This window comes from Nycticebus coucang, chromosome 1 (assembly GCF_027406575.1).
Source record: "Nycticebus coucang isolate mNycCou1 chromosome 1, mNycCou1.pri, whole genome shotgun sequence".
In the NCBI taxonomy this organism is placed as follows: Eukaryota; Metazoa; Chordata; class Mammalia; order Primates; family Lorisidae; genus Nycticebus; species Nycticebus coucang.
In genome coordinates, this window is record NC_069780.1 from 82,487,728 (window position 1) to 82,504,650 (window position 16,923).

The following is a 16,923-nucleotide window of genomic DNA, read 5'->3' on the forward strand; positions in this document are numbered from 1 at the left end:
GCCCTTTTCTTTTTATCTACATTTTAGCTCCAGCCTGGGAATTGCAGCCTTCTGTCTGTCTTCTCTCTGGTTCGCCCACATATTGATATTAGTTTCCACGGGATCCTTTCACACATCAATACAGTTTTTGTCCTGAGAAGCAAGGTAATCAATATATCATTTCTTTAAATGAAAGTGAGTTATGCCACAAATTAGAGATACTCGGGAGGCAAAATGATCATATTCCCTGAGATTGAGAAAGTACATAGAGATAAAAAAACAGAACTTCAAAGAAGACCTATTTGAAGGCAACATTATTGATTTTGCTTTGCCTGAAGAGCAGTAGAACTCTCTTAGCTTGTGTTAAAACTTAACAGAAGTTTTAGAATGTCTTGCCGAGACAGCCCATTTTCACACAATAAAACCAACATTTTTTTTTCCTGTACGGCTATGATGCCTTATTTTAGAAATCAGAACTAATAAAGTTTTTTTTTTTAAAACTTAAAAGAAAGCTATTGATTTATTCCCCCTTAAATTGTCTATTTTTGTTGGTGAACTTTTGCGGGGGCTAAGCAGAAATAATAGTGATAACATATTCATACAATTGATAATTTAGATAATGTCCAGATCTCATAGTTTCTGTTTTGAGGATAGGTAGATATGGCAAAACTCGTTTTCCTACAGTACACATTTCACCCTTTTTCCGCCTCTCCCATGGAGTGACCTACACAGAGTTTCTGTACTTGGACCTGACTACCTACCTTCCAGTGAATTTAGAGTTGGAGAATGGTTTGTTGCTTTGATGGAGTCTGGCAATGTATGTTATGGCCCTACTGGAAAATTAGGGACAAAACAAGATTCAAGAAGCTTGAAATAAATACGTGAACAGTGTAAGAGCTACTATCTTTCTGAGTTCAAATCCTGCGGTGTTAGGTAGCCACTGGGCTATTACCTGGCAAAGCTCTGGTGAAGCGCCCTCTGCTGTTCTGATTGATGTACTCGTTTTCCCTTACGGTTTGGTGAATAGGTAAAATTTACAAAGACACTAGCTAACGGTTATGTCTTGTGTTTTCAAGGAAGGACTATTGGATGTAGAGAAGTTAGAATGTGAGGATGAACTGACTGGTACTGAGATCAGCTGCTTACGTCTGAAGGGTCAGATGATCTACTTACCTGAGGCAGACAGCATACTTTTTCTGTGTTCACCCAGGTAATGATTTTTAAATTGATTATGACATATATAAGTATCTATCTTTAGCTAAAAAGGTAGTTGAATATTATTTTATTCCATCATGTTTATATATTTTTAAGTGTATATAGATTTTACAGCCCTTACTATACACTTCCCTACAACAAAGACAATCTCATTTAACTTTTGTTAATAAACTCAAAGGAAATGACATATTCAATTTTATTTTCCAGAGTGTTTATGCCATTAGGTATGGATACCTAATCTACAGTTAGCCAATTCCATATCTTTGGACCTTCAAAGCAGCATCATGTAGAAAAGCAGTTCTGTAAACTGTCTAATATGATGGTATAATAAATACAGGGGTATATTTGATATCAAGAAATTATCTTCTGTAGTATACTAACAGAAAATTGAACTATATTATATTAAAATTTGTAGCTACTCTAACCAAAATGCACTGTTCAAAATGTATTATTAAATCAAAATTTATGTAAAATATGTTATTTATAACAGACATCAGAGGAAAATAAAACTCTAGGTTCTTATGCTCAATTTGAGGAAGCATTTTACAAAAAGATACATGGGAAAATAAAATATAAAAACTTGGGTGGCGCCTGTGGCTCAGTGGGTAGGGTGCCGGCCCCATGTACCGAGGATGGCGGGTTCAAGCCCGGCCCTGGCCAAACTGCAACAAAGAAATAGCTGGGCGTTGTGGAGGGTGCCTGTGGTCCCAGCTGCTCAGGAGGCTGAGACAAGAGAATCGCCTGAGCCCAGGAGTTGGAGATTGCTGTGAGCTGTGTGACGCCACGGCACTCTACTGAGGGCAGTAAAGTGAGACTCTGTCTCTACCAAAAAAAAAAAACCATATATATATATATATATATATATGTATATATATATATATATATATATATAAACTTGATCTGAATTTGCTTTAGAACAATAGAAAATGATAAGTGTGGGAATTACTGTTAGATGATAGCTTGTGTACTTATGACTTTATATAAATAAAGTTATGTGCAATGTCTAGTAACACACTCAAGAAAGCATATTTGTATGGGAACTTGTGATCACTGTGTCCCAAAGGTAAAAATCACCAGTTATGGGATTCATAGAATTCAGATGGCAAAAATGGGGCAGCGCCTGTGGCTCAAAGGAGTAGGGCACTGGTCCCATATACTGGAGGTGGCAGGTTCAAACCCGGCCCCCGGCCAGAAACTGCAAAAAAAAAAAAAAAAAAAATAGAAGGCAAAAATGAACTAACTTTTCAAAAGAAGCATCTTTATTCCTGATAAAAAGTGTAAAGATGTGTTTTTCTCTCCATGTAATAGGCAAAAAATAATATGCTAATAACAAATAGCAGGCTTGTATTAAAACTGAATAGTTTTCATGTGTTTTCTACATAATCTTTCAGTTTTGGGTAACGGCACAAAAAACTGCAACTTAGCAAAAGCACATCTCAAGTTCACTGTTTCTTAAGTAGATTTTTAAATATCTGAGAGAATAAAGTTGTATTCTTCATTCAATGCTTCTTAATTTTATTTCCTTCATGGAAAAGACCCTTCAGACCCTTTGCATGGTAGGTCATGGAAGAATCATACTCCTTGACAGTAATCAGGGCTGGCATTGTCATGCGGACAAGTTGGGACTGATTTTGTCTCCTTTCTCTGTATGCCAGTGTGATGAATCTAGATGATTTGACAAGGAGAGGGCTGTATCTGAGTGACATCCCTCTACACGATGCCACACGTGATCTTGTTCTTTTGGGAGAACAATTCAGAGAGGAATACAAACTGACCCAAGAATTGGAAATCCTCACAGATCGGCTGCAGCTGACACTGAGAGCCCTGGAAGATGAAAAGAAGAAGACAGACACGTAAGAATGTAACAGTTGAGCCACGACTGTTACTTATAAAATACTGTTACTGTACTATACCTGAGATTGCCTTTATAAGCATGAGACTTGTAATAGCTCTGGAGTAATAGATGACATCTTCCACATTGCTTTTAAAACAAAGTATGAATAAGGAAACAAATCAATCTTAATTATAGTGGGAATATATCTTCTGTTTTTAGAAGCCAAGGTTGAAAGAATATACGCCAAAGCTGTGGCTCAGTGAGTAAGGCGTCGGCCCCTTATACCAAGGGTGGCGGGTTCAAACCCGGCCCCTGCTGAACTGCAAAACAAAAAAATAGCCAGGCATTATGGTGGGCGCCTATAGCACCCAGCTACTTGGGAGGCTGAGGCAAGAGAATCGCCTAAGCCCAAGAGCTGGAGGTTGCTGTGAGCTGGGACACCACAGCACTCCATTGAGGGTGACAAAGTGAGTCTCTGTCTCTAAAAAAAAAAAAAAAAAAAACAAGAGAATAATTCAAATTCAAATATACTTCAAAAATTAAAGCTCAACTATCATTCATTTATTCATTCATGCAAGAGTTATGTATTATATTAACTATCTTCAGTATGTCAGAAGCTGGCCAAGTATAAAGGGTTACTTGGAAAAATGAACTTAGAATTGACTGTCATATTTGTTTGCAAGACTCTTATTGAACCCAAAATCATTTTAGGCTTTGCAAACACCAATCTGACAGATTGTAACATCACCTGTAATGATGATAATTACATTTGTAATGGCATACATTAGCAAAGATATCAAAATACAAAATTTGTATCTTTCTATGAATGGTAGATTAAATTATGAAACATTAGGTAAATAACTTTGGTGATAATACTTCATTTTTAAGTACCACCTGTAAGTAAACACATATCATTTTTACTACTTGTCCTTGCTTCCATATACTAATTTAAAAGCACTAAATCACTGACATTCATAAGAGATTTTATCGGGTTCTTGTGTGGTGTCATTTTGTAATCTTTGTAAATAGTGAGCTCTCTTTTTGGAGAGTTGAAATGATCTGCCATACTTCCCATAATAACTATAGTAGAGCCTCCAGAGTTGATCATCTCCCTACACTCACCACCTCCTTAAGTTGACCTAATTTCCATAGACTGGACATACACTTACATATCAGTGCAGTTGGCCTCGCTCCTTATGTTGACCACCTCTGTGTGTTGACCAGTTTTTGACAGTCCCTTGGGTGGTCAACTTACAGAGGTTCAACTGTATGTCCCTCAACTTGAACACCCAGAAGACTGGTGACATCATCATTTTCTATAGTTCTTTCTTGCACTGATACATGGTGGGTAGGTGCTGTGCACACAAGTAAACATATCCATTAATTTGATTAACAGCATGGATAAAAGAGATGCCATTCTCAACGCTTGTTCTTATCCATAGCTTCTTAATTCACACATAACCGGCCTTTGTATAACTAAGCTGAAGGCTGCGTTTTGTTCCTTTGACATCACTTTAGTTTCCTCCTGGGCCCAAACTGCACCCGTTTTCATCTATCCAGGCAATTTACAAATCTGAAAAGTTATGTGAGGTCAGGTAGCTCAAATTCTCTCCCTTCTGGAGAAATAATTCAAATCATGTATATTATTGATAAATGATACAACTTCATTTATAAAAAAAAGTACAGATTTTATGGAGCTTGTAAAACCTGGGGTCTAAGGCTCAAAGTCAAATGGGTTTGTTGGTTTGAATTACTCAGCATCCTGATCTGGCTGTTGGTATGTTAGAACGCCACCTAGGTTTCATTCTTTTGTATCGTGACTCAATTTGTTAGTATCTACATTCGTGGAAAATGACTAACCAATGCTATAAAGAATGCACACCTTAAAGTGTGAAAATATTCATATATTCTGTGCTGAAAAAGCTCCTAATTCACTTTTTTCCTAAAGTGCCAGCTTAAGAAGGATATTCTCTTCCTGGACCAGGAATCCAAACTTGGAAGGTGTTGGGGGAGCAGTGTGCTCTTGTCTCTGAGACGAGAAGCAGATAAGTACTTAGCACAGAACTAGCCCTTCGTTTGGATTCCCCGAGATGGGTTTGACTCTCAGAAACTGTTTATACTATTTACTGTTATTGGGCTTCAAGAACTCTTATATAATTTTTTTGATTATTAGGCTTAGAATTAAATTTTTGTAGATATTTGGTTTTCAAGGTCATTTAAGTAGAAACCATTTACTGTTTACCACTAATTTTCTTTAAAGCTAAATAGTCCTACTGTTCAGATATACTCAAATATAGCTTTAACATTGTATAAAATATTCTTTTTAAAGGTCAAAAGTGAGTAGCTGGAGAAATCCCGCTAGTAACAACACTGATAGCGCAGCTCCAGCTTGCGCACTGACATTCCCGCTGTGTGCCCTCTTGCTTTAGACTGGAAAAGTCCAGGAGGCTCATCTGCTACTCCCAGTCATCCCTGAGGGGGCCCATGGGTCTGGTTTCTGCTTCCCCATCTCTGACTTTCTCAGTTTACTGCATCTGTCTTCTTAGTGCCGTCCCTGATGCCATTGGGGTCATCTCAGCTTTACCCTGTGGAAATAAAGTTTTGTGTTTTCTTTTTGTTTTTGTTTTGTTTTTGAGACAGAGTCTAAAGCTGTCGCCCTGGGTAGACTGCTGTGGCGTCACAGCTCACAGCAATCTCAAACTCTTGGGCTTACATGGTTCTCCTGCCTCGGCCTACCAAGTAGCTGGAACTACAGGCACCCACCATAATGCCCCGCTATTTTTTGGTTGTAGTTGTCATTGTTGTTTGGTGGGCCCGGGCTGGATTTGAACCCACCAGCTCTGGTGTATGTGGCTGGTGCCCTAGCTGCTTGAGCTACAGGCGCCGAGCCAGGAGATAAAGTATTTTTTCATCTGGAACAATTTCTACCTGTTTTATCAGTTTCTTCTATGGGGGAGTAAGGCATGAATGAAATTGGAGAAAAATCCTGCTTATTCTCGTATTACTTTCAAACAACCGAAATGAATTTCCTCTTTTTGAGAGGTAAATGTATTCTTGGTATTGTGCTGTTCACACAGTGTTTAAGTGCTGGTAATGACAACCTCCGTCCTGTGAACAACATAAGGGCAGGGTCAGAGTACAGGACTACAAATGAAAACCTTGATTTTATATTGCTTCTTTGTTTAGAAATGTTTAGAACTATGGCTGATATTTGATACAATTTTAGAGCATGTTCTATCAGAATCTGGGTCTCTATAGCGCACATGATAGCAGAGCTTTATGAAAGGGACGGCAGAAACACCAGAGGCGTTCCCAGCGTTTCTTACAGTGGCATTCTTCTAATTCTGCTGAGCAGATTGCTGTATTCTGTCCTCCCTCCCTCCGTTGCCAATGAGCTACGACATAAGCGTCCGGTCCCTGCCAAGAGGTATGACAATGTGACCATCCTCTTCAGTGGCATCGTGGGCTTCAACGCTTTCTGTAGCAAGCATGCATCCGGAGAGGGGGCCATGAAGATTGTCAACCTTCTCAACGACCTCTACACCAGATTCGACACGCTGACTGATTCTCGGAAAAATCCTTTTGTTTACAAGGCAAGTCCTCGTGAGAGTTAACTACAGTACTGTTCAGACACTGGTTGTTGAACGTCCCACCAGAGGCACTGCTGTCACAGCTCTGATGCCACTCCACAGCCCCCTGGGGCAGTCAGCCCCTGCATATTCAGTGTTTACCATTTTCTTCAAAACCTGCCTCTTGTTATAAAACCTTCTCTTCCTTGTAACCAAAATGAATGCTTCATGGAATGAGCGATCCCCCGGTTAAAATGAAATGTTTAGCAGCTTATTTGCACTAAGCTAACAAATCTGTGCTGGCTGTTTATCACATTTGCTATAAACATGGCATTTATTTTAGCACTCTGCAAGAGACATTTTTACTGAAATACATAAATGCTTTGCACAGTAAAGAAGTCCTAGGGCATGAGAAGAGTACTGGGGACTGAGATTTCACTTTTAGATAGCATCAACTTGAAGATAAACATTTATAAGGCATTTCTGCCTTTTGTTTCAATTAGAAACAAATATAATATTGGAAAAATGAAGTCAGTGGAATATTGCTTCATAAAGGCAAGAATGTTAACTAAACCTTCCCTAGACGTCTGGGATAATATAATTCCATGAGAACTATTTATTTTGTAGTCATTTTGGAAGGTACAGTGCAGCACTTGGTGAGCTCGTCATAAAAATAAATGGTTAATGACCAGGATAAATCACTGACCTCAAGTCATGGCTCTTGTACCATTAAACCATCACTGTTTTATAAAGTAAGGTAAAAAATTATTCTACTGAATTTTTGGGAATCTGAGACAAGAAACTCCTTGCTTACTAGAGGAAAAAACAATTCAGTATCTGTAGCTGTCTATAATCAAAAACCCCAAGTGCCATGTGTGTAAATTACACATAATTACAAGGTTTTCTTTTGCTGGAGTAGAATGTATTAGAATGTTAAGAGAATTAAGGGGGAGAGGAATTTAAAGTTGTGGATAGCCCTGGGAACATAATTTTTTCTTAATTAAGGTAGCAAATGAAAAAACATTTTTATGCTAACTAAGAACATCTAAATATATGTACTATGTTAGGTGGAGACTGTTGGTGACAAATATATGACAGTGAGTGGTTTACCAGAGCCTTGCATTCACCATGCACGATCCATCTGCCACCTGGCCTTGGACATGATGGAAATTGCTGGCCAGGTTCAAGTAGATGGTGAATCTGTTCAGGTCAGTAAATCAAGTAATGTTGTAATAGTAATCAACCTTATGGACAATGAATTCAAATTCTTAAGCAGAAAATCATTAGTACGTACAAAGAAAAGACCTTTGAAAACTAAGACCATACAATTTTATTAAGCCCTTTGTATTATATTTTTTCATGGATGTGGAAATTTGTGTACCAGTCTGAAATTATCTAGTTTCTTCCATGTATTGAAAGTTATGTCAATGATATAAAATCTCTTGCTTTTTCTGTTTTTTTGGCTGGGGCTGGGTTTGAACCCGCCACCTCCAGCATATGGGGCCAGCGCCCTACTCCTTTGAGCCACAGGCACCACCCCTTCTGTTTTTTCTTTATTATTTTTTTTAATTTGGAGAAAAGACTTTCTTTCTTTTTTTTTTTTTATTGTTGGGGATTCCTTGAGGGTACAAGAAACCAGGTTACACTGATTGCATTCGTTAAATAAAGTCCTTCTTATAATTGTGTCTTGCCCCCAAAAGACGTGTCACACATGGAGACCCCCACCCTAGTTTATTTTTAAAAATCTGTTTCTGCCTCTCATGTAAGTGTCAGATTCACACCCTTGAAATATTCGGACTTCAAATGTCTCTCTTGGGAGACAGATTTTGTGAAGGTTTTTGAAGCTGTCTATAACATGCATGCAGTTCTTATAGAGAATTCTTATGATTTTATATGATGGTTCTAGATCATTCTGTAATACAAAGTAAAGAAAAAATTCATGTGTTAATGAAGGTTATTGAAGCAAAGCTTTGATTTCTACAGATAACAATAGGGATACACACAGGAGAGGTCGTCACAGGTGTCATAGGACAGCGGATGCCTCGATATTGTCTTTTTGGAAATACTGTCAACCTCACAAGCAGAACGGAAACCACAGGAGAAAAGGGAAAAATAAATGTGTCTGAATATACCTACAGGTAAGATGAAATGTCTTGATGTTTACTGATTTGCAAACAAATATATCTTTGCATACATTTTAACTGTCAGAGTGATTTTTGTTACCTTTAAAAGGTTACCCCCACCCCCGCTCTTTTTTTCCTCACTTAGGATTGTTTATTTTTTAAGAAGTTTGTGTCATTTCCATTTTAAATTATTTCACACCCGTCCTAGTCCTAGGAATTCCTGATATGATCATTGTTACTAAAACCTAAAGTTACCTTTCAAAATAACTTCACATGTGTTCTAGCTATCTCAGCTTTACAACTTGAATGCATGTCACCGTCTTCAAACAACGTTCACGTACTTCTCTTCTTAACCTCTTTATTTTTCAGATGTCTTATGTCTCCAGAAAATTCAGATCCACAATTCCACTTGGAGCACAGAGGCCCAGTGTCCATGAAGGGCAAAAAGGAACCAATGCAAGTTTGGTTTCTGTCCAGAAAAAATACAGGAACAGAGGTATGACTAATCAGAGTGTAATTCTCACTTTTAAGACAGAGTATAAATATGGGCAGCTAAATCATAATCACTCAAAATATGTTTCATTTGAAAAGAATTCTTGCTTACAGAAATTAACTTTTACATAAAGCAGCGGAAATAACTGAAACATTAATGAGCCAGTTAAAACAATAAACACTTTTTTAGGGGATACTTTATGGTTACCGGCTTTTGTCCTCTGGTGAAAGTAACACTGAAGCACTAGAATGGGTGGCCTGTTTTCTTTGTTATTCCCCTGTAATCTGTCTCAGACATGACTAAAGTTACGCGAGCTGTGAGGGGACTCGCAAGAGCCCCTGTCCTCGCCCGCTAAGCTAGTTCTGAGATCACCATGATGGCCAGAAGGCTGCAGTTCACAGGAAGGTTTTCAACCATGAAGTTTAAGATCCTTCTAATGGACAAGATACCTCCCTGTGGAGTGTTGGGGAGTTTTGAAAATCCTAGTGACTTAGTCCCTTGTGTGATTCTCCTGGAAAGATGAGTGATTCATAATTTTCCAGAGTGTAATTAATTTCTTAGGGGAGTCTTAGGTTCTTGCTGGTGCTTTGGTTGCATTCCAGTCAGAACCCAGGTGCTAGAATGGACCTCTGAACACCAGCATGTCCAGACTGGAATGATGCCACCCACAGTGGAAAGGTCACACCACGGCCATACCTGGCCTTTTCCTACCTGTGATGTGCTGCACCAGAAGCAAACTTGATACTTTGCTCCCCAGTTAATGTACTGGTTCTTCAAAGGGAGTGAGAGACTACATGATTGTATTTCTTTTTATGTATATATACACATTCCCTAAAAGTGCTTTTAGATATAAGAATTCCTAAAGGGAGTGAAATGCCAAGTTTTTAAATATTTATTTCCTTTTAGCTGGTTCTACTGTAAATAATTTACCTATGTGGTCGGTATGCTTACTGATGTTCTTACGATAAACCGAACTCTACCTCAAGTGTTGGTCATCATGGCTGGGTGGCTCTGTTTTTCCCAGAATTATGGTGGGAATGATTTATGGAAACTGTAGATGGGAATGCAGACCACACTCTTACAAATAGTAAAATGTATTTAGGGGATATTATAAGAAGCTTTATTATCATTACATATCAATCCCCTGTTTCTTCCACTTTGTTAAGGACATAAAGCAGGATGATAACTAAATTTGAGATCTTGGGATGAAGAGGACCGCAGATTAGGTTCCAGCGATCTCCTAACACACCGAGGCCTGGAGAAATTCTTCCCTCTGGATACAGATTTTCCTTTGTTCTTGTCGATTATCCTGAGCGTTCTTCCTAGCCATATTTCTTGCTATTCATTATTCAACTTTAGCTCTGCTTATGATTATTTTTAAGGTTTTAGTATATTAGCTAACGTTTGCCTTTTGATGTGGAGGATGTGAGCTTTGTGTGTCTTAAAATCTCCTACAAGCATTACCTGACGTGGTCATCCACAAGTAGTAGGCTCCCAGTAACTATTTGTTGAATTTAATTAAATGAAACTGAGCAGTATTTGGCCATGTGTATATATATCATGATACACCAAATCTTTCCGTGCTCCATATATATGTACATATATATTCTAATGACTATAATATGTAACAAAGTTTATATCATGTGAGTGTATGATATAAACTGGCTCCTTCCTTTCATTGTAGAAATCATTTTCTAAAGGAGGAAATCCTAAGTTGTAGGGGGAAAAGGCAATTTATTTTCAGAATCCCAAAATAAAATTAATATCCAATGCTACAAAAGTTGTGACTATTTTGAAGTATGCTAATTTCCCTTTGGACATACAGAATACATGTTTCTGTTGTTTAAGTATTTGGTTGCTCATTCAAATCATGTGGCAATTATACTTCTTCTGAAATGGTCTCATTTTTATTGTATCCCTTGTATTAAATCTCGTTAACCACACGCAGCTGTCACACAAAGCTGTGTTCTTTCGCACTGAGCTGTCCCATCAGCCTGTGCTAAGTGTTATGGCCATATCCAAGAATAAAGCTGGAAACACACTGCTGGGATACTTCTGTTAGAAACATTCTGGCCTTTTATTTCCAGAAATGGGCTTTCTTTTCTTAGCTTAGAAGAACGTGATTATATCCAGGACATCATGTTCAGAAGAATTAGTTTAATTTCAACATTGAGTGCATTAGTATTAGAATAATTGGCCTTTTGTTCTGAAGTGTATCTGATAATTTATTAATATACCTTTATAAGAGAGAGCACAACTACTTTTGTGTAAAAATGTTTGTCTTTAAACTGAATATTCCCTATCAGCACTTCAATATATGTATAAATGTTCCATGTTAATGTGTAAAAGAATTGGCAATAAATTATTTTTCCATTTGTCTCTATACAGCTTTTCTTTCAATAAAAGAATTAACAGTATTATTTGAAATTTTGTTAATACCATTTTCACAAATTAATTTTGATTTGCTACCAGTAGAAATGTTTAGGGGTCTCTCTTAGGTGTATTCTTAAACGGTATTTTTCTTTAGTACCAACAAAGTGATAGAGGAAAAAAAAGGCTAGACAAGAAAGGGAGGAAACACGGTTAAGTATGAAATGCCAGCAGCTTACTTAAAGAATTCTGAGCCTTTCAGGATAAGACCCATGTATATACATACTGAAAATATGTGATATTTGTGTGGATGAAGTATATTGGAGATACAGAAAAAAATTAAGGAAAATGAATAACTTGAGAGAAGTGGGAGGGGAAGTGGGAATAGTTCTTCTGCCTCTTTTTCTTTCTTTCATTTTTTTTTTTCTTTTAGGGGAGATTCAGGAAGACAAAATCTATATTGCCACTACTGTCTTCCCAGAATCCTGCCTCCACTTGTGGCAGGCCTCACTATGGGTGTTTGGGATGTATCAAAGAACAAAAGACCTTGCATTCTCATTTTTATGTCTTGAATGTTCTTTTAAGTCTGCTTTATTCTGCCCACACTTTCCCAGTTCAAGCTCATCACCTCTCATCTGAACCAGTGCAAGACCTTCCTTTGAATTCTGGCTCCTTCCTTTCTTTCCACTTCTATTCCACTCTCTCGAGACTCCTGCCATCTTCCACAAATCCAAACTGCTTTCCTGACTAAAATCATGTAAATGCTATTCCTTGTCTATAAACCTTAACAAAGCATAGAAAAATTGTCACTTTTATTAGCTTCATTGACTAGAGGCAACCTTTGTAATTGTACAATTTATCCCGGTCAGGAGCGTTCCCTACCCATACTCTGCTGCAAACTCTGATTTCTTTTCAAGATGCAGCTTGTTATCCTCTCATTAGAGCCGTCTCTGACTCTCTCCCTCAACCTTCCATAAAGTAGGCCCTTGATAAATATTTGTTGAGTGAGGGAATGGAGGAAGTAGTCTCTTAAGGTCATAGGGCTAGAAACCAGATTTGAAGGGAACAAGGAATAATAAATAAATGAGATTGGAGGAAAGAGAGGAAAAAAAGTTGAAGAAATGCCTTTATTAAATTCGTGCTTGAAGGAAATCATGCCGTCGTTGGTGTAGGGGCTGATTTAGAGGGAAAGAGCTTGGCATGGCAGCAGAATTAGAGGCTTTTTTACTTTGTGCATGGGATACTTTTTTTATTTGCAACAGAGTTTCACTCTGTTGCCCAGACTAGAGTGCTGTGGCCTCAGCCTAGCTCACAGCAACCTCAAACTCCTGGACTCAGGAGATCCTCTTGCGTCAGCCTCCCAAATAGCTGGGATATAGGCACCTGCCAAAACACCTGGCTAGTTTTTCTACTTTTAGTAGAGACAGAGTGTCACTCTTGCTCAGACTGGTCTTGAACTCCAGACTTCAAGCAATCCACCCTCCTTACCCTCCAGGAGTGCTAGCATTACAGGCGTGAGCCGCCACGCCTGACAAGGACTGCTTCAAGGTGACGGCCAATTGAAGAGTGATCACAACTCACTATTGAAAATGAATAGCTACTCGGGAGGCTGAGGCAGGAGAATCGCCTAAGCCCAGGAGTTGGAGGTTGCTGTGAGCTGTGTGACGCCACGGCACTCTACCGAGGGCAATAAAGTGAAACTCTGTCTCTACAAAAAAATAAAAAAATAAAAAATTAAAAAAAAAAAAGTTGAAAATGAATAATAACTTGTGCCTATGGCTAGGTTGAGGGGAATGTAAGGAGCCAAGAAGAAGTCTCTGGCTTGGTTAATGTATAGATGATAGTTCAGTGGTTCGGTTAATGTATAGATGATAGTTCAGCGGTTCTCAACCTTCCTAATGCCTCCTAATGCCGTAACCCTTTAATACAGTTCCTCATGTTGTGGTGACCCCCAACCATAAAATTTTTTTTTTTTGCTACTTCATAACTGTAATTTTGCTACTGTTATGAATTGTAATGTAAATATCTGATATGCAGGATGTATTTTCATTTTACAAAGGGGTCACGACCCACAGGTTGAGTTCCACTGACCAGAGTGGAGGATACAGAAGGGTAACAGCTTAGGGGAAAGGTAGTAAGTATAACCTTAGACATGGATTTGAAATTCTTGTGGATATATTTAAAAGAAGAATGACTATTCTTTTCCTTTCTTTCTAGGTAGCATGAATGTAGATAGAGAAAATAGAATTTTTTCTTTTTTTTTTAGGTTCGGCCAATCTAGTTCAAATTTCCAAAAAATGGGGATCATAATAACCACTTGGTAGAGTTTTTGGTAGATAAAATATGAAGAAATCACGGAAGCATAACTTTGGCTTGCCTTTTCAAAAAACTAGAACGATAATCTACAGAATGCCGATTTATGAATCATTGGTAACACTAAATCGTGGACAAGATGTGTCATGAATAAACAAGAGCATCAGCAAGAAAAACCGTTGAACACATTTTCACTTTGCTGAACCTTGAAACAAACCCAGTGAAAACCACCAAAAAGTTAGAGCCAAATATGGAAAGATTTCAGTTTGTCAGTTTGAATTGAAGAGATACGTACATGTCTTTAAATGTTTAAATACCTATTGAAATGCACATATTTCATGCTAATTAATTATTTCATTTGATTTAAATCTATGATTGATTTACCAAATCATATGTTCTATTTTCTTTGTCACCGAGGGAGAAAAATAATTTCTTGTTTGTTTCCCTCTGGTTTGTTTTACGTTTTTGTTTTTTGGGTGGCTGTCACTAATCACTAATGGCTGTTAGAAGCTCTAGAGGGCAGCAGAGAATACTGTTTGGAACTGACATCTGGAAAAGACCAGGGAAGGACATAGGTTCTCTCCTAAGAGAGTTCCCTATTATGGCTCCCAACAGATTGTCACTTCCTGTATGCAATCTTGAATTCATTTCTTCTACACTCTGATTCAAAGGACTGTCATAAAAATATACCCTTCTGACCATTGTTTGTATATAGTGTAATCTGTTCACGCATATCTTGTTCAGAAATTTCATGTGAAGTATTCCTGCTACTTCTGTGGGAAGTAGCATAAATTTGCCAAAACAAGAAATTTGTAAAGAAGCAATAGTTTTGTGCAGTATTATTACAAGCAAACTAAGTTGCACCTAGCTCATGTTAAAAGTTGTTGAATACAAATAAATACTATGGATGAAATTGGAAAAATCCTTATTTTACATTATTGAAAAAATACATTAGTGATTTTATCTTACTACTTTTTTCTTATTGTAGAGGATCCATGTAGTGTAGATTAACAAAACAATGATAAAACAGAAAACCAGATAGAGTATCAAGAGCCTGTGGCCAGTTCCTAGAAGGGAACACTGTGGCCTTCAGAAACTACTTAACTTCTTAGAACTCCATTTCCCAATCTGTATGAAAGGAGTGGGTCAAGATGATATCCACAGTTAATTACTGCTTCAAAATTCCATTATTTCTTAAAAAATCCAACACATTTGTGTTGTGGTTTTGTCCTGGCCTTTTTGGGAATACAATCTAAAGTTTTGACTATGCTAACTTTTAACAGTTTAGAAATATTAAGTAAATTGACATGGGAATTTAAAAGGTAACATCTAAAAAAATAGTGACTTTTGATTGTAAGCTAATCAAATGATTAGATCCCGATTACTATAGGAGTATTAATGTATGAATTTCTATTAAAAATGCACCCTATCATGTTTAGTTATGTTAGCTAAATTTAAACTGTTTAATAAAGAGTTACGTTTCTGATTACCCAAAAATAAGGGAAGAAAATATGTCTGTATTTCAATTACTATCTTCCAATTCATAGAGTTACTGTGCTACAATCTTTTCCAAATGGGCTCCAGCAGCCAAATGTCACACTCATACCTTTGACTAGAAAAATGGCTTCTTCATAATTTAAGATAGGAAGTGTCAGTGAGTGTCATGTACAAGTCAGATTTGCTTTTGTTAGTAATGAAATTTATTGTCTGCTTTGTAAAGTGGTGACCATCATTGCTTACCAAGCAGTTTTAGATCATTAGGGAGAAAAGAGCCACATAAGAGGGAAGTATTAACCAAACCCTTTTTAAAAATCTGTAAATACTGTTATGTCACTGTTGTGATTTTCTAGATCATATGAATAAATTTCCTTATATTTTGCATATACCCACAAATCATAAAGTTCCAGATAACCATTGCACCTACACTTGACTTTGTGATTGAATACAGTTATGAACACATTAATGCAAATAACATAACTGAAGAGATTTTATTCATTTTTTTTTTGTGTGTGTGAAAATTATTACAATGTAGGGCACAGGCAAAACCAGCTACTAATTCCTCTGCTCCCAGCAACTGGTATTCTGAATGGGAGTGGGCTTGGCAGTTCACGAGGAATTTGTGTCCTGCAATCTGAGACAGGGTGAGGGCAAGGCCTGCAAAGTCTCAGGAAATGCATAGACTTCAAATTCAGCATCTGAGAGGAAAGCCTAATGGCCTGTTCACAGAAGCCATAGCCATAGCCATAGCCATAGCCATAGCCATAGCCATAGAGAGTTAAAGATAGAAAGATTTGGGAGTTAAATGTGTCTGGTCCTGAAAAACTTTTTCAGGGTGCAAATTTGTGAGTGCAAAGATGTTTTGGGCACCTGTTTAACGATTTTTATATCCTGAGTTATAAGACTAAAAAAGAATATTAAATAATGGGTGGTTATAATTCCTTAATATACAGTATATTAGTATGTTTTCCTCCAAAGTATAATATTTTTAAATTTTCTTTTAGAACACTGCAAGGTTAATCTCTATCAGCATGGTCTCACAGAAATATAAATGAGAGATAAAAATGTAAGTCATAAATGACATGTAAATTTTAAAATTAAAAATTGCGAGTAGTGGCTGGGAGTGGTGACTCACACCTGTAATCTCAGCACTTGGGAGGCTGAGGTGGGTGGACTGCCTGAGCTCACAGGTTCGAGACCAGCCTGAGCCAGAGCGAGACCTTATCTCTAAAAATAGCTGGGTATTGTGGCAGTCATCTGTACTCTCATCTTTTCCCCACTGAATGTTTTTAATTGGCTTGTCAAAGATCAAATAACAGTAAGTAGCTGGGTTCATCTCTTGGTTCTCTATTCTATTCCTACTTCTATTATCTACTTCTCTGTTTTGGTGCCAGTACCATGGTGTTTTGATCACTGTCGATTTATAGTGAGTGCCCATCAATCCACGAATGGATTAATAAATTGTGATATATGTACACCATGGAATATTATGCAGACTTAAAGAAAGATGGAGACTTTACCTCTTTCATG

The 16,923-nt window shown here is 37.5% G+C and overlaps 1 protein-coding gene across 3 annotated transcripts in view; it reads left to right on the forward strand.

Moving 5' to 3' along the window:
- GUCY1B1 (guanylate cyclase 1 soluble subunit beta 1) overlaps positions 1 to 11,627 on the forward strand; it is a 48,579-nt gene extending 36,952 nt beyond the window's left edge. For all 3 annotated transcript variants that reach the window (XM_053583419.1, XM_053583423.1, XM_053583421.1), the window contains 8 exons: positions 28 to 144; positions 1,056 to 1,189; positions 2,850 to 3,047; positions 6,384 to 6,621; positions 7,665 to 7,805; positions 8,581 to 8,735; positions 9,090 to 9,216; positions 10,380 to 11,627. In XM_053583419.1, the coding sequence (XP_053439394.1) occupies positions 28 to 144; positions 1,056 to 1,189; positions 2,850 to 3,047; positions 6,384 to 6,621; positions 7,665 to 7,805; positions 8,581 to 8,735; positions 9,090 to 9,216; positions 10,380 to 10,403 (1,134 nt within the window). In that variant the 3' untranslated portion in view covers positions 10,404 to 11,627. The remainder of the gene's footprint in view (positions 1 to 27; positions 145 to 1,055; positions 1,190 to 2,849; positions 3,048 to 6,383; positions 6,622 to 7,664; positions 7,806 to 8,580; positions 8,736 to 9,089; positions 9,217 to 10,379) is intronic.
- The last annotated feature ends 5,296 nt before the right edge of the window (positions 11,628 to 16,923 follow it).